Genomic DNA, 23081 nt, shown 5'->3' with positions numbered 1-23081 from the left:
ATTTCAATAAATATTTTTTTATAATTTTGCTGTGAACGTTTTGCGGCTTCAATCTCTGGTAGTACCTGCTGGTAATAAATGGGTATTGGTTTCCTTAAAAAACTGATCTATTGCATTCAAATATCATTTCTTGGGTTTTGTGGTTTATGGCTGGTTACAGGTCTTACAACTACATAATTCTGGCTTTTTATGTATGAAGAGTTGAGATGGTCAGGCCACAACACTCCAGTGTGACACGTATCGGTCTGGCCTATTCTACCATCAAGCATTCAAGCCGCATAAAATTTGTGTGTTAAGCATCCAGTGGTGCCACTTATGGTATTATTGTAATAAGGCAGTCAAAATGCTGGATGGCTTATTCTTGCTGGTTGAACCGTTAGCCTATATTTGTATTTTGCCTGTATAAAACTGGTTCATGTATGTTAATCTTTTAGGTATATAATACGAGTATAATAACCCTTGCTAGTTGCTACTATCAAAATAAAATAAAATAAAATAATTATAAGAAAAAAAAAAAAGAAAAAAAAAAGCTGCTGTTGAAGGGTGGTTGTTCCTTGATTATTTAATGGGGGATGATTAAAAGAAATGTTGGTCTGTAAATAAGCAGGTTTATTGATACCATATTCTTTGAATTAGGTGCAATCTTTACCTCTATCCTTCAAAGCAGCTTAATCCAAGGATTTAGCGCCCTTCAGAGGTGATGTTTATAGAGGGATCACAATTTGTTCATTCTTTTAATTTTCATACTAATTTTCCAACTTTTTCCTACCAACTTCTTCAACTAGAGACTTCCAAACATTCAATTACTTACATTGTGCGATCAACTATCCATCATCATGTTCATCTTGTTTCTTCTGCTATCCTTGGCTATTGCCTCTTTTTCTCCGGCGAAATGCCAAAGCTCCTTATCAAACCTTCAAAGTCTAGGCGAGTGGCAAGTCTTGCATGAAAACATCGGCATATCAGCCATGCACATGCAACTTTTGCGCAACAATAAGGTTGTAATGTTTGATAGAACTGATTTTGGCCCTTCTAACATCTCCCTCCCTTACGGACGATGTCGACATGACCCCTCTGACATTGTCCTTCAAATGGATTGCACAGCTCACTCGGTGTTATACGATATTGCTACTAATTCCTTCCGACCATTAACAGTCAACACCGACACTTGGTGCTCTTCGGGCTCTGTCCTTCCTGATGGAACCCTGGTTCAAACTGGTGGATATAATGATGGTGATCGTGCGGTACGTACAATTACACCTTGTGCAGAAGATGATTGTGATTGGAGCGAATACCCTAGTTACTTATCGGAGCGTAGATGGTATGCAACTAATCAAATTTTGCCTGATAGTCGTGTTATAGTAATTGGTGGTAGAAGAGTTTTCAATTATGAGTTCTTTCCTAGAACGTCTAACCCATTTTCTTCTTCCTCATCGACGTTTTGGCTTGATTTCCTCTTGGAAACTCATGATGATGAGGAAAACAACTTGTACCCTTTTGTGCACCTATTACCAAATGGTAATTTATTCATTTTTGCCAACACTCGCGCTATATCATTTGACTATATTCAAAACAAACTAGTCAAGGAGTTCCCTCCCATTCCCGATGGAGATCCTCGCAACTACCCTAGCTCAGGCTCTTCAGTACTCCTGCCTATAGACGAGAATAAACCCAATGAGGTTGAGATCATGATATGTGGTGGCTCACATCATGGCACATTCACACAAGCAATGTCAAATAGGTCCTTTGTACGCGCAAACAACAATTGTGCACGCTTAATAGTCACTGATGCGAACCCTGGTTGGAAGATGGAGGACATGCCAATGGCGCGTGTTATGGGGGACATGTTACTCCTTCCAACCAGTGATATTCTCATTATAAACGGGGCAGAATTAGGCACTGCTGGATGGGAGAACGCGGCTAATCCAATCACTACTCCATTGATTTATCGTCCAAACAATGAAATTGAGCAGAGATTTTTCGTCATGAGTCCATCAGCAAGGCCTAGAATGTACCATTCCGTGGCCATTCTACTAACAGATGGACGAGTTTTAGTAGGAGGAAGCAACCCACATGTTTACTATAACTTCAGCAATGTGGAATTTCCAACAGATTTAAGTATAGAAGCCTATTCACCGCCTTATTTGTCAGCCGAACACGCACCTATGAGACCTAATATTATCTACGGTGATCAAGTAGTTGGTTATGAACAACCTTTTACAATCACCTTCAATGTGCTACAATACCAATCTGACGATTCTGTGTCTGTTAACATTATTGCACCATCGTTTACAACACACTCACTAGCTATGAATCAAAGGATGGTGGTTTTGAGAATGTTAAGGATTTCTCAAGTTTCATTAGGGATTTTTAATGTAGGAGTTATGGGACCTTCAACAAAAAATATTGCACCTCCCGGGTATTATTTGTTATATGTAGTTCATGCCGGTATACCAAGTTCTGGTATATGGGTAAAAATTCAGTAAAGTTAGTGAAAACTCGTGTTAATGTACTTGATATTTTTTTCATTTTTGAAAGGTTTTTTTTTTTTTTTTTTTTTTTTTTTAACCAAAGAGAACTATCAACGAAAAACAACACAACACAACACCACACACACGAAAACTACATTAAAAAACAAAACCCCAAGAAGGACCAATGCGAGCATGCTTCTCACGAGCGAACTTGTTGGATTCCAGATCAAGAGACGAAGCTGGACGTCGCTTTTTGCCCACACGATCCATCTTGTAACCTTCAGAAACCCTGTCACAACATATCTTACTTGATGCCCGAAGACAAGAAAACTAGAATGAGAAATAGTTCGTTGGCGATTCACGCAAGACGAAATCCTAAGCCTTGAGTTTTGAAGACAGACTACAACCCTTGAGAAGCAGCTTCTGTTGGAGGACTTACTTGAACTGTCGGGACCTTGACAAACGCTTCTGAAACCCGATTTGCAGCTGCATCAACTGTGGATGACCGAGAAGAAGCACACAAGACCTTTTGAGAGGGAACCGCTTGGTGCTTCGAACCACAGAAAGGAGGAACCGAAGGAATAAAGGTCTCTGCTTCCCTGGATTTTTCACCTAGGGGGACCTTTGTCAAGATTTAAGTTTTACTTGGGACAACCCGAATTGTCACAACTGACATAGACCTTGAATGAAAAAAACTGAGCACATCACGTGCATAAGACACTGTAAATTAGAGAAGTAATCTGAAGAGATGAACCAAAACGTCAGCAGGATTGGAACTGGTGCTGATGCAAATCATTATCCCGCTGTATTGACCTTGGAATAGACTCACTTTCCAAACCATTAGAAACTTTTTCATCTGACACCATTGGAGAAACCCTAGTAACAGGACAATCCACATCACATTCCATGTCATCCCCACTAGGCAACGCTTCTGGAATGACCTCCATATCACAAACTCCTTGCTAGTCTAAAGAAGAAGCTTCAACAAATGGTGTAATCTTTGAGCTACCTAAAGAGTGATCTAAAGAAGAGGCACAACCTAAAATCCTTTCAACCTCCTATAGTTAATTCATCACTTCCATATTTTTTGAATCACAATAAACTGCCTTGCAAAGGTCCAATTTGGCAGAACTTAGATCGCCTAACCCCTTAAAAGATAAAGCTCTCCTAAACAAGCATTTGGTATGATAGGTATCATACCTCAACACAAATGAACATAACTTAATTACTTTATCAAATTCCTGTAATTTCAGGGCACATGCAGCCAGGTTGAGATTTAAAGCAAAGGCTAAAGATCTAAGCATAGCATAAGCCTCCAGAGTTGATGGTAAACTAAAACAAAGCAATTTGCTCGCTAAATCATACTTGGAAAAAGCAAGTTAAACTTGCGTTCTTGGAACAAGGAATTACCTTCTTCCTTCAAAACTTCAGAACGGACCAAAACATCATCAGGACAAGCTAAGGAATCAAGGATACGAACAACATGCTTGTCATTAGACCCATCAGGAAGATGGAACTCAGCAAAAGCAGGACACATATCCATTTCAAAATACCACCCCTCAACGAAACCCGAAAAACCGACAGAGTAGATGCCAAACGGAAAGGACAACTAGGATTTACAAGCTAGCTAAACATAACAAGAAACACAGAGCCCCCTTTGAAACAACCACAAGCAGGAAGCACACAAAATAACCACTTGGAAATTCTAACTCAGAGAGCCTATTGAAATTAAAGAACTACTAACAAGTAACAACCACAACTAGTAAAAACACAACTTAAAACTCAAAGTGCAACAACATAAACTAAAACCCCAATAAAAGGAAGTAGAAAGAGAAAAGGCTTAGATTGAGAAAGGAAAAAACAGAACCATAATAAGAAACCGCTGATGGAGAACACATGCTGGTTGTGCGCGACCCTTGTTAATTGAAAGAAGACAGGCTTCGGCACCCCCTCTCAGCTTGAGCAAACAGTTCGATCGATTGTTCCCCATCACCGGAATCAGAACTGAGATGTCCCCAATAACAGCGAACATATACCCCAAAACAACAAACCTATACTACACCAACCGTAGTGAACGCCACCATCCACAACACTAGCTAGGTTGACCAAACCTGTAATTCGCCCTATTGTGAATTAAAAAACTTAAGAAAACAACAATTATATGCTGGGGAAAGGGGGGCTCGTCGGCAGTCAGCCGCCGGCGAGCTATAAAATAGTGGGTTAACGGTGGAAAGATGAGGGTTTGGCGGTGAAAGGATAAGCACAACACGATTTTGACAAATAAGTTCGTTATATTGTCACAATTACAAAGTTATTGGACTGAATTTGGATACTAAATTACTAATTAATACACTAAAATTTCAAATTATTAAAAAAATGATTAGTGAAATAGATGACCAAAAATTTTAACTAAAAAAATGTTACATAAAGTGATGACATCACATATAATTTAGATAGGAAAATTTTCTATCACAACTTGCCATGTGTATAGTTAGGAGAAAAGATGATGTCAGCGATTGTTATTTTAGTTTTAACTAATATAAATCCATACTATGCACGACTTTTACAAAATTTTATTACGAATTACAACGTTTAGTTATTACTACAGAAATGAATTACAATACTGAACATAATAAAATAACTTCATTATACACAATACATTATAACAATAAAATTTAGGTCAATACCCGTGCGACTTTTAGTCCCGCACTTTGATAAGCACATGGGTAATTTGATTAATTATTTTTTTCATTTTTAGTGAATGGTGGAGAATTTAATTTTTGTTTTATTAGTGTTATTGTTATAATTATATGCAATGGGTAATTTTTATCTTATATTTCTATAATATTAAACAAAAAATACATAGTTATGCATAAATGTATAACTAGATTAGGTCCCATGCCATGCATGATAATTAATTTCACTATTGTTTATAATTCAACACAAAATTTCAAAAACAAAATATTTTGTATAATGCATGTGGACAAAATACATAACCATAGTATTTTTTTTTATTTTTTTTATGTATATAATGAAATGAAACCTAAAATATAATGACGGTAGAGTAATTAGACAAAAAGTTTAAAAATTTTAATGATAAATTGATATCGTTTTTCTTTTTATTAACTAAATACATAAGTATTTTAAAATTATATTTTAAACACTATGGGATTGTAACATAAATAATTACTACAGTGTATTTGATACAATTTAGGATAGTGGAAATAATATCTAATTTGTCGTGCTTTAGATATACATAAATAACTAAAAATTAAAAATAAATCAAATAAGATTGATATTGTAAAAAAAAAAGAAAAAAAAATTATGCTATTAGGAAGGCTTTGGGAATAATAGTAATAGTAATAATCAAGTATGAATCAATTATTTCTAATTTTTATTAGGAAAGTGTGTGAATCACAATCAAATGATTTGATGAATATATTTAAAGTATATTTACCATAAAAAGTAAAAATAAAATAAAATTATGGATATAGAATAATACTAAAACAGACACCAAGAATGACACGTGTCATTCTTGGTGTCTGTTTTAGTATTATGTTATTGATTAATATTACGTTATAGATTGAATAGTATAATATGGAAAATATGTTAATCACAAAAAGAAAAAGGAGAAAACAGTTTTGGAGGGAAAATATAGCAGCAGGAAGTGACACGTGTCATTCCTGGTGTGATGGTGTCTGTTTTAGTATTATGTTATTGATTATTACTAGATGAAGCCCGTGCGATGCACAATTTGTTTGTATTTTCTTACAACTTATATTTTTTTCTTTTTGTTACTTTATTTATTCGTTGTACGTAGTATATCATATTATCATTTAATATTTTTATTTTATTTATTTTAAAATAAATTGTAAATTTTCTCATTTCGTGATATATATAAATGAAATTCCTAATATCAACCGACAATATTTTAAATTTATTAATTTAAACTTTAAAATTTCATTCAGCGATTTTATTTTGTTAACGTAGAACTTAATCTTTACCACGAATAAATGATATATGATGAACATTTTATTTTTTTGCTAGAAAAAGAGAAAGAATATTTTATTTAATTTCAATGATTTTATCTTATTTTTTGTATTTAATTTAAAACTGTTTTTTTTTTGAGAGAAAACTGATATTTTTTTTAATTAAACATGATTTCATTTTTTTTATTAGTATATTTTTATAAAATATTTTATTATAATCACTTATCATATTTTCATTATGTTTTTTTATCTAATTCAATTTTTTTTAAATATCAATTGAGCGTGAATTTTATTTTTTTTAAAGTTTAATAGTATTTTTTATATATACGAAATAAAATAAATTGTTCTTTTCTCTTAAATAAAATTTCCAATTTAAAAAGATAGTAATTTATTTTTGTAATACTTTTAAAATTTTAATCTTACTTGGTGCTTTGAAATAACAATCTTACTTGGCATAATCCTATACGTAACACTCTAAAAATATTAATCCTACATGGCGCTCTAATAATTTTTTAAAAATCAAAATTCTAGGTAACTCTCTAAATTCTTTGGGAAAAAACTCCCCTTTATATAATTTAGGCCAAATTAGAAAATAACACCTACTAAAGACCCCGATTTTGATAATAACACCTTTTAAAAAAAAAGTTTTATTACAACACCTCCAAAAATCCCAAAATTTTGGTTTCACCACCACTTAATTCCATCCAAAAAACCTTTATGGACCCCATATTGTACACGTGTCAATTATTTATTGGATAAAAACCACGTGTCACTATACTATTGGTTTAAAATAATTAATAAAAAAAAAGAAAAAAAAAAATTTTAAAAACCCCAAATAACCCAGCCACCACCTTCACCACCGGCGTCGGTTCCCCCTGCCGTCGTCACCCCAACTCGCGCTGCCGACTCCCCTTAGCCGACCGACGAAACTAGACCAGCCTAGCCGACCACCAGAACAACCCAACCTCAGCCCCAATTCGATTTGGTTTGGGTGCGGGTTTGGGTTCAAGTGAGGGTGACAGTGAGGGTGAGAGATGTAAAGCGGTATTTGGGTTTGGGTGTGGGTTAGGGTTTTGGCGACAGATCTGGGTAAGGGAGGGGAGTTCGGTGATGTTGCTGAGGTAGGTGGTGGTGGCGTGATGTTGCGGTGGTAGGAGACAAGAATGGGTGGTGGGTTTCGTCGGTTTCCGTCGGTTTTCAGGGTGTGGGAAGGAAAGAACGGGTGGTGGGGCTGGTTTTCGTTAGTTTTGGGTGGGGACAGAGGATGCCGACGACTTAGGTTAGGGTGTCGGCTGCTGGGGTAGGTGGCTCCGGTGGTGGGGTTGGCTGGGGTTGGGGATAGATTTTTTTTTAAATTTTTTTTCTTTTTTTTTTTTTTGAAATTTCTAAACCAATAGATTATTGACACGTGGCAATTATGGGACACACTTAATGGTTTTTTTGGATGGAAAAGTTAAGTGGTGGTGAAACCAAAATTTTGGGATTTTTGGAGGTGTTATAATAAAAATTTTTTTTTAACAGGTGTTATTATCAAAATCGGGGTCTTTAGCAGGTGTTATTTTCTAATTTGGCCTATAATTTAACGTGATTTTATTTTTTTATTAGTATATTTTTATAAAATATTTATTATAATCACTTGTCATATTTTCATTATTTTTTTTATCTAATCCAATTTTTTTTAAACATCAATTGAATGTGAATTTCATTTTTTTTTAAAGTTTAACAGTATTTCCAATTTTAGTTTTATAATAAATTTAAATTTTTAATTTTAATCTTACATGGCGCTTTAAAGTAACAATCCTACGTGACATAATCCTATAAGTAACACTCTAAAAATACTAATCCTACATGGCGCTCTAATAAAAGTTGTGATTTTCGCTTGCTTACTATTTGAATTTTTTTATTATAAAATGAATTATTAACTTTGTTTCTCATATTAAGATAAAATTCGTAATATAAAAAGATAATATTTTATTTCACAAATCTTCATATGTGACTCAATCAATCAAATTCATATCCGGTCACACCGTGTGGTCGAGATTACTTGGTTGATCAAGGGTTACTTGGATGGTCAGGGGTTACTCGGACGGTCAGGGGTTACTCGGTCAGTGTTTAGGTGTGTCTCAGCCGGCCACACAATATGGTCAGCCACTCAAAAAACACGTTGATTTTATTTTTGTAATTAATATAAAATTTTTGATCTAAAATAAGTTGCAATGCTTTTTTTTTTCATGGGCTAAAATATAACATTTTCCTATGTGACGCTCTACAATTTCTTACGTGGCATAATCCTATTGTAGCGTTTTAAAATTATTAATCCTACGTGGCGTTTTTTTTTATTATAATCCTACGCAACGCTTTAAAAAAAAATTAATCTTACGTGGCATAGTCTGATTGTAGCGTTTTAAAAATATTAATCTTAAGTGGCGCTCTAATAATTTTTTAAAAAATAAAATCCTACATGGCGCTCTAAAAACTCGGGAAAAAACTCCCCTTTATATATATATATATATATATATATATATATATATATATATATATATATATATATATTAGTTTTGTGTCCGGGCGATGTCAGATGGCTGATAAAATTTTAAGATAACATTTTTACTTGAATGTTAAATACGGTCAAATAATTTGTTCTGATAATATAGGATATTTAGATTTACGATATCATATGGAGTGTACTTTGTGTAGTTTTGTTTGTAAATAGATATCTTCGTTATTATTGACTTGAAATTATTTTTATTGAACTTAAAATATTTCCAGTGAACTTAAAGTATTTTACCATTTAAAATTATTTTTGATTAAAACTTATTTAACTGATTATCTAATATTTTTTTAAATAAATTAAATAACAATGCATTTTGTATGCAGCTAACCACACCATTTGGCCGGACAAAGTAACCCATATAAAATTGATCGAGTAACTTCTATAATACTTGTTTATCTCCTACATGGCGTGACATTTGACTTTATTTATTAGTGATATATGATATTAGATTATATTAGATACGTATATTATATCAAATTACACTTTTATGTTGTATTCATTTATAAGTTATAACTACGTAGTATTTTTTTCATCAACCGTGTAAATGCAAAAAATCCCATTTCTTTCTCTAACAAAGTTAATAAACTCACCTTCTTCACACTTTCTCTTCTAAAACAAAAAAAACACTCCTTGCTTGACACTTTCTCTCTCCTCTATCACCAAAATCTAGTTAGCATTTCCACACACTATATAGGACAACACACAAACAAACAAACTCATTCTTATTAGCGAAGTAAAACTACATTAACATCACCAAAGAACGAAGAACAAGCAGCAGCAAAAATGAAGCACATTTTCAAGAAGCTTCACAAAAGTCATGACCTTAATCGTACTAACAATGAAACCCTAATTCCTCCTTCTTCAACTTCATCTTCGCAATCTCAATCTCAATCTCAATCTCAACCTTCTACTTCTTCGTCGTCGTCGATGGCGGTGCAATCGCAATCTGTAACCACCGATCAAGGCAATTCGCAGGTTTCCGGTGTCGGAAACTTGCCGGCGATGAAGAATGATCATCTTCGGCAAGGGGATTACTTTTCTTCTGAGGAGGAATTTCAGATGCAGCTTGCTTTGGCGATTAGTGCTTCCAATTCGGAGTTTCGAGATGATCCGGAGAATGATCAGATCCGTGCTGCTACTCTGTTGAGTTTGGGGAGGTCTAATTCTATTGATAATGGTCGAGATAAGGAGGATTCTGGTGAGGCTTTGTCGCGGCGGTTTTGGGTGAGTTTGTGAATTTGATTAATTTTATTTGGGGAAAATTGATTGTGGAATTGTTAATTGATGATGAAATGTAGGAACTTGTTGTTTTAATTTGTGTAATTTGTTGTTGGAATGAACTGTGTTTTGACCTTGTGGATATTAGTGTTATCGTGTTGTTGCTGCTGAAATCGAAGAAAGTTAGAGTAGGATATTGAATTAATTACTTCCTCCGTTTTATTAATATTGCAACAATGGACTTTTTGCACTATTCATCACTCTTGTTTGACCATATAATATGATTTATACGTTAAGCAAAATATAGTCACGTGAGATCCAATACTTTCACAATATCAACTTTTTATAATTTTTACTCTTACACAATTATAGATATTTAGCATATAAAATGTGCTTTGGGATGCGTAATTTCATCCTTGTTGCAATATTAATAGAACTGAGGAAGTATAATTTATTGGTCTTTTTGAATATAGAGTGAACTGATGCACTATCTCATTAGGAAGGATTTGCCAAAATGAAACCGGGGCCGGGGCTGGGGGAGGAGGAGGGGGGGGGAGTAGTATTAGCTATTAGTTTTGCCAATTTGTTTGTATTTGGCAAGCATTCAACTTTTTTATAATTAGGAAGATAAATCTTCAATGCCTATATTTTTCTTGGGACTATGATTGAGATGGGATGTTTAATCGCAATCCTAAATTATATTGTGGGTAGTAATTCAATCTAAGTTTAAAGTTACGATTTGTATTTGTGGACCTAATGAACATAGTGTTTCTAGTTTCAATTAATTTTGCTTATGGTAGATAGTAGGGACGTTGGTTATCTCAGTGATTTTAAAATATGCACTTTGATCACTTTCCATCCACGAATAATAATCACATTGCTCCTTCATAGCTAAGAACTTATGTATTTTGACCATAAACTCTTTGTGATACTTCACTTAAAACCTCCTTGCTTCTTCATCCTCTATCCCACTGCCCCCTGCCATCTCTGGTCTTGACTTTTGGGTCATACTAGTGAATTGAAGAGGGGATGCTTGAAAAATACTATTGTAAATCACTTTAAATTGAATGTATCATAATTTTTTGGCACCTTATGATAGTAACATTGGTTATTATTTTTGGTAACCGAAGGAGGAGCTTAAAGTTTCCATTGTCAGATTTATTCTAGTAAAAGGTTAAAGGTGAGTGTATCGGGCTGGGTTGTAGGCAAATTTGAATCACCTTTTTTATTCTAGGAAATTCATGCATGTGAAGGAAGCTCTGAAGCTCTTAACTCTTGCTTAGTTGCTTGTATAGCAGTAGATATGAATATTTGCTTCTAATGAGTGCTTAATAGTGAGATTTTATTTATTTTCGGTGATGACAATATATGCTGCTGTTTTTGGTGTGCTGAAATTGAAATTTTGCTTTACCAGGATTACAATGTACTTGATTATGAGGAGAAGGTGGTCGATGGTTTTTATGATATATTTAGTATTTCAGTGGATCCAACAGTCGAAGGAAAGATGCCTTCTCTTGTAGACCTTGAAACAAATGCTGGTGATTCCGGATTTGAGGCTGTAATAGTCAATAGAACAATTGATCCGACACTTGTGGAGTTGGAGCAAATTGCACATTGTTTTGCACTAGACTGTCCTGCATCCGAGGTTGGCACTTTGGTTCAAAGGGTTGCTGAACTTGTGACAGAACACATGGGAGGACCGGTTAGGGATGCAGGGATTGTGTTGGCAAAGTGGATGGAGATCAGCACAGAACTGAGAACATCTCTACATACAAGTGTTTTTCCTATTGGCTCTGTAAGAGTTGGCCTGTCACGCCATCGGGCTTTGCTCTTTAAGGTTAGTGAATGGATTACAAATTACCTACTTCTTGATGTTGATTCAATATGTTCTTTGATTTTGTTGCACCACGTTAGATTAACCTGGGTGATCTATTTATTTAAATCTAGCACAATTGTCTTTGATGCTATTGACAGTAACCCTGTACATGAACTTATTGAAACCTAGGTAAAGGTGGTAGGAATTTCCCAATATATAAGGAACCACTAGACACAAAATATAAGGAGTCCTATTTCATAAACTTAATCTCAACTCTGCAAAGACATCCTTCCCTTTTTATGCTGAGTGCAGAGAAATCAATGCTCCATCAGCATTCAATTGGGATGTATATACATGTTTACTCAATTTAATTGCTTTGTACAATTTCCTAACTTGTAGGTATTAGCCGATAATGTGGGTATAAAGTGTAGACTTGTGAAGGGAAGTCATTACACTGGCATTGAAGATGATGCGATCAACTTAATTAAGATGGCTGACGATAGGTAATTATAAGTATGCTGTCGATGCAATCATTTTTTTTTCCATATCAAATACTCCTACATATGCATTGTAACACATGTTCTTCTTGGATTGTAGTACTTTTATATGTTATTATATGAACTTGCTGACTTCATTTGGTGACAAATTAAGCTTTCTAAACTCTGTTTTGAAAATAGCTGAAGAATATATATCGAGTGAATGGCAATTATAAGTTCAGCAATATATCCCTTTATATATAGGAATTGTGGTTCAAAAGCTTATTGTTAGTCAGCTGTGAACCCCCACCCCCCCCAAATTTAAAAAAAAAAAAAAAAAAAAGATGAAGTATTGTTGCATTCAGTCTCATATTTAATCAAGCTCAAAGATTAATTGAAAGAAATCTCAAGCTTCTTTAAATTAAGCTTATAGCTCTTTAAGTAGCTGCATTTTTTTTACAAGTGCTCTTTAAGTAGCTCTGTAAGCTTACTATTCTCTCCATGATTTATTCTTCCCACTTGCTTTTGCGTGGTCATCAAGGAAGAAGGGTTAATAGTGGGATCATTGGAGACACATGGGTAGTTTATGTGGGGGATGGTGGAGGACAGGAGCAGAAATTGAATTTGTATTGTAAGTTTTCTTAGAAAAGGTTCTTAGAATCCTAAAAGCACTCAGTTTGACTTGGACATTCTTTAATGTTAGTGGAACTGCTTCTAACATCTAGCCTTTTTTTTTTACAAAAAAACAAAAAAAACTGTATAATTAACTGATTGCAATGCATAGTAGTTCTTGTGTCTCCGCCTTTTCCCATTTAACTATCTGCTAAATTACACAGGGAATTTTTGGTTGATCTCATGGCAGCCCCAGGAACACTAATACCTGCTGATGTATTAGGTGTGGAGGGATCTACTGTTCCAGTGTACAACCACAAACTAAATAAGATCCCCTCTGTCCAGCCATCAAATGACTCTGAATTTGCTTGTGCGAGACCAAAGCCCATTAATTCAGGATCAAGTGGGGGCTCTCCTGTTGACAATAATTCTCATTTTGGTCGGAATTCAGTCTTTGGAAAGACAGAATCATTGCCTTTTTCATCAAGCACCAGCAATGACATGGGTGCTGGCCCTTCTAGAGCCTCCAGCCAACCAAACCCAAACAGTCAATTAGATTTGCCGTCAACATCAGCAGTGGGAGCGTCTTTGTTCAAACCACATCGCGGAGCCCTTGCAGTAGGTGATGGTTCTAGGTTGAATGTTAATGTAGTACCCTATAATCAAGGTAATACTGATGACTCAAGAAATCTTTTTGCGGAACTTAATCCATTCCATTTACGAGTTTCTGGGCAAGCTGCACCGCAAATCAAACCCAAATATGAAATTGATGAGTCCCAGAGATTTAGGAATGATGCTATCTCCAGAAAACCCCCTTCTCCCATGATGTGGAAAAACCATCAGGCTGTCAACTATGTTCCCAGGAATAAAGACCGTGATTTAGTTGACAGTCTTCTCCCAAGAAGTAACCATGGAAACAAGGATTCCAGAATGGCACCAGCAACTACATCCAGCTCATCAGCTGCTGAAAATGTTTACCAAAATGGCTCTCAGTTAGAGAGTCCAATTCTGAATGGTGTAAATGTCAATGTTGGCAGCTCTGTTAATGTTGCTACAACTGCTGGTCCTGGCAATGGTCAGAATGATAAACCTCTTCCAGTGGAGATTGGGATTGCCTCCCAAATGGAAGATTCCCTGAAGGAAGCAACCTCATCTGGTGACATGCTTGGTCAGGGAAATGATTGCAAAAGAGTTGGTACTGGTGGTGCCAAGTGCACAACTGAGGGATTTATAGGAACAGGATATATATTAAATGATTCTAGTCTGAGACCAGTGGATGCCGATGGAAAGGTAGTTGATCAAGTGCTTGATGATGTGGGTGAATGTGAAATTCTGTGGGAAGACCTTGTTTTAGGTGAAAGGATTGGATTAGGTATAAACTTTTTTTATTTTCTATCATGCTATAGTTGAGAGTATTGCTATTAAATCAATTTTCTATACTGGGTTACATGCTCGTCTAAGATATTGTTTGTAATTGTATGGATTAGCTTAGTCTTCTATGTTCTTTTCCAACATCTTTCCTTTTCTTGACTTTGGCGCTTATCTGTTAGCTGTAATTTATGTTTAGGCCTTAATTCAATTTGATCTATTGTTCACCAGTCTATAGGTTGATTGCCTTCGTTTTCTCTTTTTTTTTTTGTTTTAGTGGAATGCTCTTCCTTGAGTTATTCTTTTTCATTCCATCGTTTGATTTGTTCTTTGCTTATGCTGGACAACAGGTTCATATGGGGAAGTCTACCATGCAGACTGGAATGGCACGGTAAGTTCTATACTGCTACACCAGTAAGGAAAAGGAGTTGACTTTTTTATTTTTATACGATGTCTACAACTAATTATTCAAATCAATAGGAAATGTTGCCTAGTGTCTACTAGGGTGTTTTTTTATATTGCCTTGAGTAAAATGCTGAATGAACTTGCTGTGGAGTTGTTACTTATTCTGTATAATTTATTATTAAATTTTATTTGATGAAGCTATTTTTTCTCTAAACAAAGTTGATAGCAATTTAGTTTCTGAAAATTGTGAATGTGCACATGTGTACTATTACATTATGACATGAATGAAGACATTTTATTCTTTATGATTCTGTATTTGTTTCCTTTAGTTTTTACATTATGAATGTCACACTTATTCTTCCCAGTTCCCACCCCCCAAAAATGTTGCTAGAATATTACGAGATTATCGATATTATACACATTATTTATGAGGAAGTTGTAATTATGTGAGTAAAGTGACAAAAATTCACATATCACTAAAATGGACAATTGAACCAAATATGATCTTTAAATTAGTATTTCATCTTTTTCAGTATACCCACCTCAACCCCAAAGCTACTAACTTACTAAGAGATTTTGAGGTTTTTTGGACACATCTAAATCCTTATTTGATTAAACTTTCACCCAAGCTCAAGTAGGCATACAGTATTGGTCTCCCAAAAAATAAAAATAAAAAACAATAAAACTGAGTATAACCATCAGTTATGTCATTAGTACTTTTGATGATGTGGCTAAGTATTGTTTTAAGATAAATTAAAAAAGAAGCCAAAAAATCTCCCACACCCTTTCCTGCAGTATGTCTCTAATTCCACAAATTGACTTTTTTGGCAATGTAATAATTGAGCTACCTTGTCTTCTTTAAAAATGAGGCAAGCCATTGGTTGGTTTGTTTGTCAAGCCTTTTTTTTTTTTTTTTTGTTTTTAAAAAAAAAAAAAAATTTTTTTTTTATATGAAGTGCCTTGAAATTTCAAACTTGGTGAGGGCAACAAATAATTTTTTGAAATTTTAAGAGAAGGGGAGAAGCTTGTGTTATTTGATTAAAGAATGTAGAGTGCTTCAATTTAAGGTAAAGGAGATGGAAAGGATGACTGGAAGGGTGTTCTTGGCTAATTTGACCATTATTTATCTATTTATTTGATAAAATAATTTTTTTTTCTCATGTTGAAAACATACTCCGTAACATTTTTTGCCACTTTATCAAGTTACTCAAACATGATTAATGGTGTTATTTTGGGTTCAATAGTGTTATACAATAATACAGATACATAATTGTGATTTTTCTGAGAATTACCCAGGTTTAGAATTTTTTTGGTTTTTTCAATGTTTCCATAAATTAATGGGTGAATGGGTTAAGGCCTTTCTTCTTGAGTTTGGGTTAAATTGACCCAAGAGTTAGGGTTGGATGTTACTATGTTTATTGTTCTTGAAGTCAATCTGATAGAAGTTTTTTTTTTTTTTTTGAGAGTTCTAAATGTGATCTATTGTTCAAATTTTATACTACGGATGAGCAGGTGATTTGTTTAAAAATAATTTATGCTTTTCACGCTAATGATCTTGCCTTGCTATGATGATGGCGTTGGTCTGTAGTCCTTTCTTCGTTGCAGTTGGGATGCAGCTTTAATATTTCGTCTGAGAAATCCAAGAACTTTAAAGTTTTCATTGCACTTTCTGCACTTCAGGAAGTTGCTGTCAAGAAATTCTTGGACCAGGATTTCTCTGGGGCTGCCTTAGCAGAGTTTAAAAGAGAGGTGAGTACGATGCTACTTTTGCATAAAATCAAGTATTACATCTACCTGCTTGAAATATTATCTTTCGTTGTTACTTTGTTTTTTCTACTATGATCTTTCACTATATAAAAACATAAAACTATGGGAGCAGCGAATTTTTTTTTTCCACTAAGAGTACTAGTACAATGTTTCATGTTATGAAGTGGGTGAAGGGAAGGGGGTTTTTTTAGATTCCGAAGTAAGAAAACTAAAGGTGGCATGTGAAAGTTTTAAACAAGTATATTGCCTTAGAACTTTGTGCTTCCTAAGTTTGTGTTGCAACCCCTCCACCCCACACACACCCAAAAAAAAGCTGTCATTATCTGAACTTCGGACAATTGGACTTGAAATCTTTAATTATTTTTCATGTAAAATAATGTTCAGATGCATTACATAATTTTGTTCATGTAAAATAATGTTGCTTGTTCTTATTATGTCAAACTTATAGATTTGTGGCTGTATTTCTAAAGCTAATTATGAGCGTTTCATATATTCGTTTAATTGGCAGTGAATTGATTTCTTTACATTACCCATCAATTACAGGTCCGTATAATGCGCAGATTGCGCCATCCCAACGTTGTCTTATTTATGGGCGCCGTTACTCGCCCACCACACCTGTCAATTGTGTCTGAATTTCTTCCAAGGTATTGCTGTTTTATCTCTGTTTACATAGGTGGCATTATGAAAGGTTATCTAGCTAGGAAACAATATAGCTTGGAAACCAAAATGAATGGAACATAAGCCAAAACACAAAGATGGCAGTTTACGGAAACAGTTTGAGACAGGGGAATGTCATTTCAGAAACAGTTTGAAACAGGGGAATGTCAGTTTGAAACAGTTTAAAGAAATTGTGTTTATTTATAATTAACTTAAACTCCTGCCATAAGGGTTTTTATTATAACATATTTTGTTAGTTTTTTAACATAAAAATGTGGAAGTCGAATTTCAGGATATTAAATAATGATGATTTATGCCAGTTGTTGATTTTTAAAAAGAAGTAAAATCACCCCAAAACATACAAATGAGATTTAATGGTTTGATATAGTATATCCCTTGCTGTCTCTGGTCAATTGGTTACGATTAACGAAGAAACAAACGAAATGATAAAATACCTGAATTATGGAATTACTTCACCTGCTGAACTTGAACACTGATCGGGTAGATTAATGGATTTGTTACGAGTATATGAGGTTCATAAGTATTATCCCTAAAAAGGGAACGAACTTTGTTACATATACAAAAATTATATATGCTCTGATAATATTTTCCCTTAGGTTCTTTGAGTTCTTCCTAGAGTTTTGGGAAAGTGGATCTTCTTTTGACTTATTGGATAGTACATAGATAGTTGTTAAAGACATGAATATCATCAATAGTGGACCCATGTGTTGAGTGGGGGGGGGGGGGTAAGGGGTGTAAGGGGGGTGTTAAAGACATGAATATTACCAATAGTGGACCCATGTGTTGAGTGGGTGGGTGGGGGGTGTAAGGGAAGGCAAAAAGAAATAAGGTAGGGAAGAACTCTAAGGAACTGACGGAATAATTAGGTTTTGTCATGCTTTTGTACATTATGACATTAATAATTCTATATCTAGTTTTATAAAACTTTTTTCTTTGAATGACACTCTGTTTATCTCAATGAGTTAGGAAACCCGTTGATAATTATCAAGATACTCCCTCCTTCCAAGAATAGTTTGAACACTTTTTTGGGCATGGAGTTTAATGTGATTTGTTATTTAGATGCTATTAATTACTACTCCCTCTGTTTTGGATTAATCGCAACAGAGGCTTGACGCATAGAGGATTTTATGGTATAAACTATAAAGTATAGTTGGTGGGGGTATATTTAGTTGGTAGTAGGAGAGAGAAATAATATAAAAGTAGTGAAATTGGGGTTAGTGGGAGAAAGAAATAATAAAATAATAGTGGTCTTTTAACAAATATAGAAGTGTTGCAATTAATCAGAAATGGATGAAAAAAGAAAGTGTTGTACTTAATTAGAAACAGATGAAAATGGAGTATATAATAGGAAAGCGGGTGTGACTGGAGATGATGAAATATTATTTTATTGTATAAGTAGATGTGATAGAAGATAATGGGTTATGGTTTTTGTTTATTGTGAGAGAGTGACTGACTTTTTGGTAGTATAAAGAAAGATGTATTAGAATAATTTTGGTATCTTTTCCAAATAAGGAGTGTTCAAATTAATTAGGGACGGAGAAAAAAGGAAAGTGCTCGAACAATTAGGGATGGAAGGAGTGTATAATAGCTGTTTATACAGCTTGTTTTTCTTAATTAACCCCTGGCTAGAGATTGTAATTTAGCTGGAGTTTAGTTCTGTATTTCATGCGGTTTAAAACAGATATATTATGACCTATATAGCATTTGGAGAAATGGGAATCGATTTTTCTGCTGATGGTTGGATTGAGAAGAAAGTTCTTAGGCTCCCTGTCTTTTACTTGATTGCTATTTAGGTTAGGTCTATGAGGGGAGAAAAGAGAGGGGGGGGGGAGGTTATAATTTAGATATTTTTTGACTTAATATACTTTGCATTGTTGCTTCGTTGGCACCTTTAGTTATGCAGCTTAATTGAAACATTCTTGCATGCTTTTGATCAGCTTTCCATGTGTTGTTATCTGCATTGGGGGACCCCAGGGGAGTGGGGTGAGGGTGCAGATATAATATCACAAATTATTCATTTATTTCCATTATGGTAGAAAGTAATTGTATGTGATTTTTTTTTTCCTGCTTTGTAGAGGAAGCTTGTACCGGATACTTCATCGTCCAAATTGTCAGATTGACGAAAAGCGTAGAATAAAAATGGCACTTGATGTGGTATGTTTCTTTCACTTTCCACTATGTTGGTTTCCATAGAAGTATACCTTTGACAATCATCTTGCTCGCAGGCGAGGGGCATGAATTGCTTGCATACAAGTACACCAACAATTGTGCATCGTGATTTAAAGTCGCCTAATTTACTAGTTGACAAGAATTGGAATGTGAAGGTAATTTGGAAATTTCAATGAGTTGCCTTTTCAGTCTAAATTTTGGTTGACATTTCCCCCCACCACCCCCCCGGCACCCCAGAGTAATATCACTCTAGTAACAAGAATTTGTCACTGCAGGTTTGTGATTTCGGATTGTCAAGGCTGAAGCATAATACATTTTTGTCATCTAAATCAACTGCTGGAACTGTAAGAGCATTGAACCTTGCTGTTAAAAGTTGAACCTTTTTTAAAAAAAATATTATTTTGGTATGTATGTTATCTTACTCTAACAAAGAGACTCTTTGTTGTAATAGCCTGAATGGATGGCTCCTGAAGTGCTTCGAAATGAACCATCAAATGAGAAGTAAGTTCCTTGCTTGATTGCATTTCTTTCTCCTATGTATTCACCTCTGCTCTAGTTGCCTAGTATATATCTGCAAAACCAATCACACTCATGTAATAGACTAGCCTAAGGAGGGGGTAGTATGGGTATTTTGGTAATATTAGTTTACTGAGTTAATTGTCCTTAGTATAAATAGTCAAAGAGGGGAAAGAAAATGGTAGGCAGAATATTGTGTTGGAAAACCTAGAGAGTTATGGCCTCAAGCCATTTTGGAGAGTGATAGCCTCAAACTAATAACCTATGTTTTGTAACCCTTCCACCATTATCAATCAATTTTAAAGCTTTCATCTTTATTATTTCTTGCAACTTACAAAAATCAGATTCTTTACATTATTCAAAGAACCAATCTTTCTCTATAATTTTACTGTTATTTGCGTAAGTAAGCAGTAAACACCAGTTCATTACAACTCACCACCCTCTCCCCCCCTCTGGTCCTCACACACACATGTGGGAAAAAAAAAAAAAAAAAAAAAAGGTTCTCCCTGTTATTATTACATAAGTGCCACACTTTCTCGTTTGGGTGTTTTAAAACAAATGCACACCTTATATTTGTGCCAAAATATTGCACTTATTTAAAAACATAAGATGCATATAAGAAGTCAGTGCTACTGTAGAATGTTAGCTTTCTTCTTGCAATTGAAGATATGATTGAATGCTTCGAGTGAGAACCTGTCCAAGATAGATGAACTGCACTATTCCTAATAAAAAAAAAAATGCCTTTGTTAATAATGACTGAGTTAAATCTTGTTCTGGTTGGACATCAGATGTGATGTATATAGCTTTGGAGTGATATTATGGGAGCTTGCAACACTTAAATTGCCTTGGAGTGGGATGAACCCGATGCAAGTTGTGGGCGCAGTGGGTTTCCAGAATCGGCGCCTAGACATCTCCAAGGAACTTGATCCTTTGGTTGCTAGGATAATATTGGAATGTTGGCAAACGTAAGTTCTATTGCCTATATGTTCGCCAGCCCCATCTCCATGTTCTTTCTTGTATTAAAGGTGTTTCTATCTATTAGTTCAGGGTCAAATTTATGCGTTTGAACTCATTTAATGTTAAAATTTCCAGGGAGCCGAACCTGCGCCCTTCATTTGCACAACTTTGTGTAGCCCTGAAGTCCTTGCAGCATCTTGCTCTCCCGTCTAATGTTGACCAGCAAAGTTCAGTGACCCAACATGAGATTTCTGTAAATTCAACGCCTTGATTGCCAAGTGTGAATAAAGATCTCATAATCTTGGATGTAGTTGTGGATAAGGTTTAGCAAAAGTAAAATATGATGCAGGGGAAAAGAAAAGTACTAAACATAAGAATAGGAAAAAAATTGATATAAGGCATCCTGGGGCAGTTTTCCATTGTCAATGTAAGTAGTAATTATATTTCGATTACAGGAGCCACAGCAGTCCGAAGGGAATGTCAGCCGCAAATTTTGTACAGAGATGTGCATAGCTTCTGATGCAAATATAGTGATGTACTTTGTATATATGTATGTCTATACGCCTATATGGCTATACCTAATTTTATGAAATATAACATGGAACAAGCATTTCCATGTATGCTAATCAACTCATTTATCACCAAAAAAAAAAAATACTTCTGCTTGATTTATGAGTTTGTCCTTGCTAATTGTGTTCCTCTGTTATCAAGGGCTCGCAGTTCATGTAATGGAGATAAGAGGAATATTAATGTAATTATGTAAAAGTAAGCCCTTAGTGGGCATTAACTTACTAAGCCTGAGAAATTGTGAAAAAAATTCTACTTGTATTTTTTGTTTATACAAATCAATATACTTCTAAGTTTGTTGAAATGAATGAATAAAAATATGCTTCTCTTCTGATAGAATTCCTTTGCAGCTGCAATTCAAAATGATTTGTACAAACTGGCTTAGCTGCATAGTATTATCTTCAATTTGAAGGCACATTTCGAAAGGGTTACTACGAAAACAAGTATGTCAACTGATATGTTTGCCAAGCAAGGTTAGTAAAACTGATAAGTAAGCCGAAATTAAAATAATACTAAGTATTTTTGATGAGTACTTATCAGATACAACATACTAAATAAAACAGAAACTGATGACAAGTTAACAAATGTTAAAGAACTATGGAAAATTCAGACTCTAAATAGTTCATTATTGATCAACTGATGGAAATTCTGTTGACAGAATACCATAAATAAAAACATCTTTAATTTGGCCCTTAACATAGCTGTATTTCCTCAAACATCCTTCTTTGAGAAAACCACACTTTTCTAAAACCCTTTGAGAAGCCTTATTTTCCACACTAACCAAAGTTTGCAGCCTAACCAATTCAGGGTAATCCTCAACAACCTGATTCATGCCCATCTTCAAAGCTCTTGAAGCTATCCCTTTGTTCCAATGCACCCTAGACACTGCATACCCTACGTGTGCCCGGCATCTATCATCGCCCGAGCCAGGGTATATCGAGATCATCCCTATCGATCGATCATCGATACAAATGGACCTCCTCCAAGGGTGTGGTAAGCAAACATCCTTGATGAAAGTCAAGGCTTCTTCCTTGGAAGTGATGGTTTTCCACGTGACCAAATGTTTGGTAACTTGCTCATCACCTGCCCATAATATAAAATCATCAACATCTGTGGTTTTGAATTGCCTGAGGGTAATATTTGTAGGGTTTATCTCCATTGATGGATTATTAAAGATGGCAATGGCAGAGTTAATTATCTTATGCTTATATATATATATATATATATATATATATATATATATATATATATATATATATATATTTTTTTTTTTTAAGGGGTCTTATGCTTATATAATGTTAGTGGAGTACATTGCATATCATATCTAGATTCTCTATCTTTTTTATTTTATTTATTATTTTATTTCTTGTATATAGTCTTATCTGTGTTTAGGAGGCGGGGATTTGGCGGGTTTTGGGTGGGGATTAGGTGGGTGGAATGTGGATATCTAAGTGAGGCGGGTGCGGTTTTTTTTTTTTTTTTTTTTTTTTTTTTTTTTTTTGTGAAAAGGTAATAAAA

General features: G+C 34.6%; 3 protein-coding genes across 3 annotated transcripts; 2 read left to right on the top strand and 1 right to left on the bottom strand.

The window, feature by feature from the left end:
* Positions 1-163: 163 nt before the first annotated feature.
* Positions 164-2558, top strand: LOC110737039 (aldehyde oxidase GLOX-like). Its single transcript, XM_021917393.1, has one exon. The coding sequence runs from the start codon at positions 837-839 to the stop codon at positions 2484-2486; it is 1650 nt and encodes a 549-aa protein (XP_021773085.1). The 5' UTR covers positions 164-836; the 3' UTR covers positions 2487-2558.
* A 6927-nt stretch (positions 2559-9485) lies between these two features.
* On the top strand, positions 9486-21678 carry LOC110737037 (serine/threonine-protein kinase EDR1-like). Its single transcript, XM_021917391.1, has 13 exons — positions 9486-10238; positions 11647-12069; positions 12448-12551; positions 13361-14508; positions 14855-14895; positions 16590-16658; positions 17220-17320; positions 19430-19508; positions 19580-19678; positions 19799-19867; positions 19975-20024; positions 20828-21004; positions 21132-21678. Exons 1-13 carry the CDS (start codon positions 9798-9800, stop codon positions 21265-21267), a joined length of 2937 nt encoding a protein of 978 aa, XP_021773083.1. The 5' UTR covers positions 9486-9797; the 3' UTR covers positions 21268-21678.
* A 34-nt stretch (positions 21679-21712) lies between these two features.
* Positions 21713-22753, bottom strand: LOC110737038 (uncharacterized N-acetyltransferase p20-like). Its single transcript, XM_021917392.1, has one exon. The coding sequence runs from the start codon at positions 22720-22722 to the stop codon at positions 22189-22191; it is 534 nt and encodes a 177-aa protein (XP_021773084.1). The 5' UTR covers positions 22723-22753; the 3' UTR covers positions 21713-22188.
* Positions 22754-23081: the final 328 nt, after the last annotated feature.

The sequence above is a fragment of the Chenopodium quinoa genome, unplaced genomic scaffold, assembly GCF_001683475.1.
Source record: "Chenopodium quinoa cultivar QQ74 unplaced genomic scaffold, ASM168347v1, whole genome shotgun sequence".
NCBI lineage: Eukaryota > Viridiplantae > Streptophyta > Magnoliopsida > Caryophyllales > Amaranthaceae > Chenopodium > Chenopodium quinoa.
This window is presented reverse-complemented; position numbering and strand designations above follow the sequence as displayed.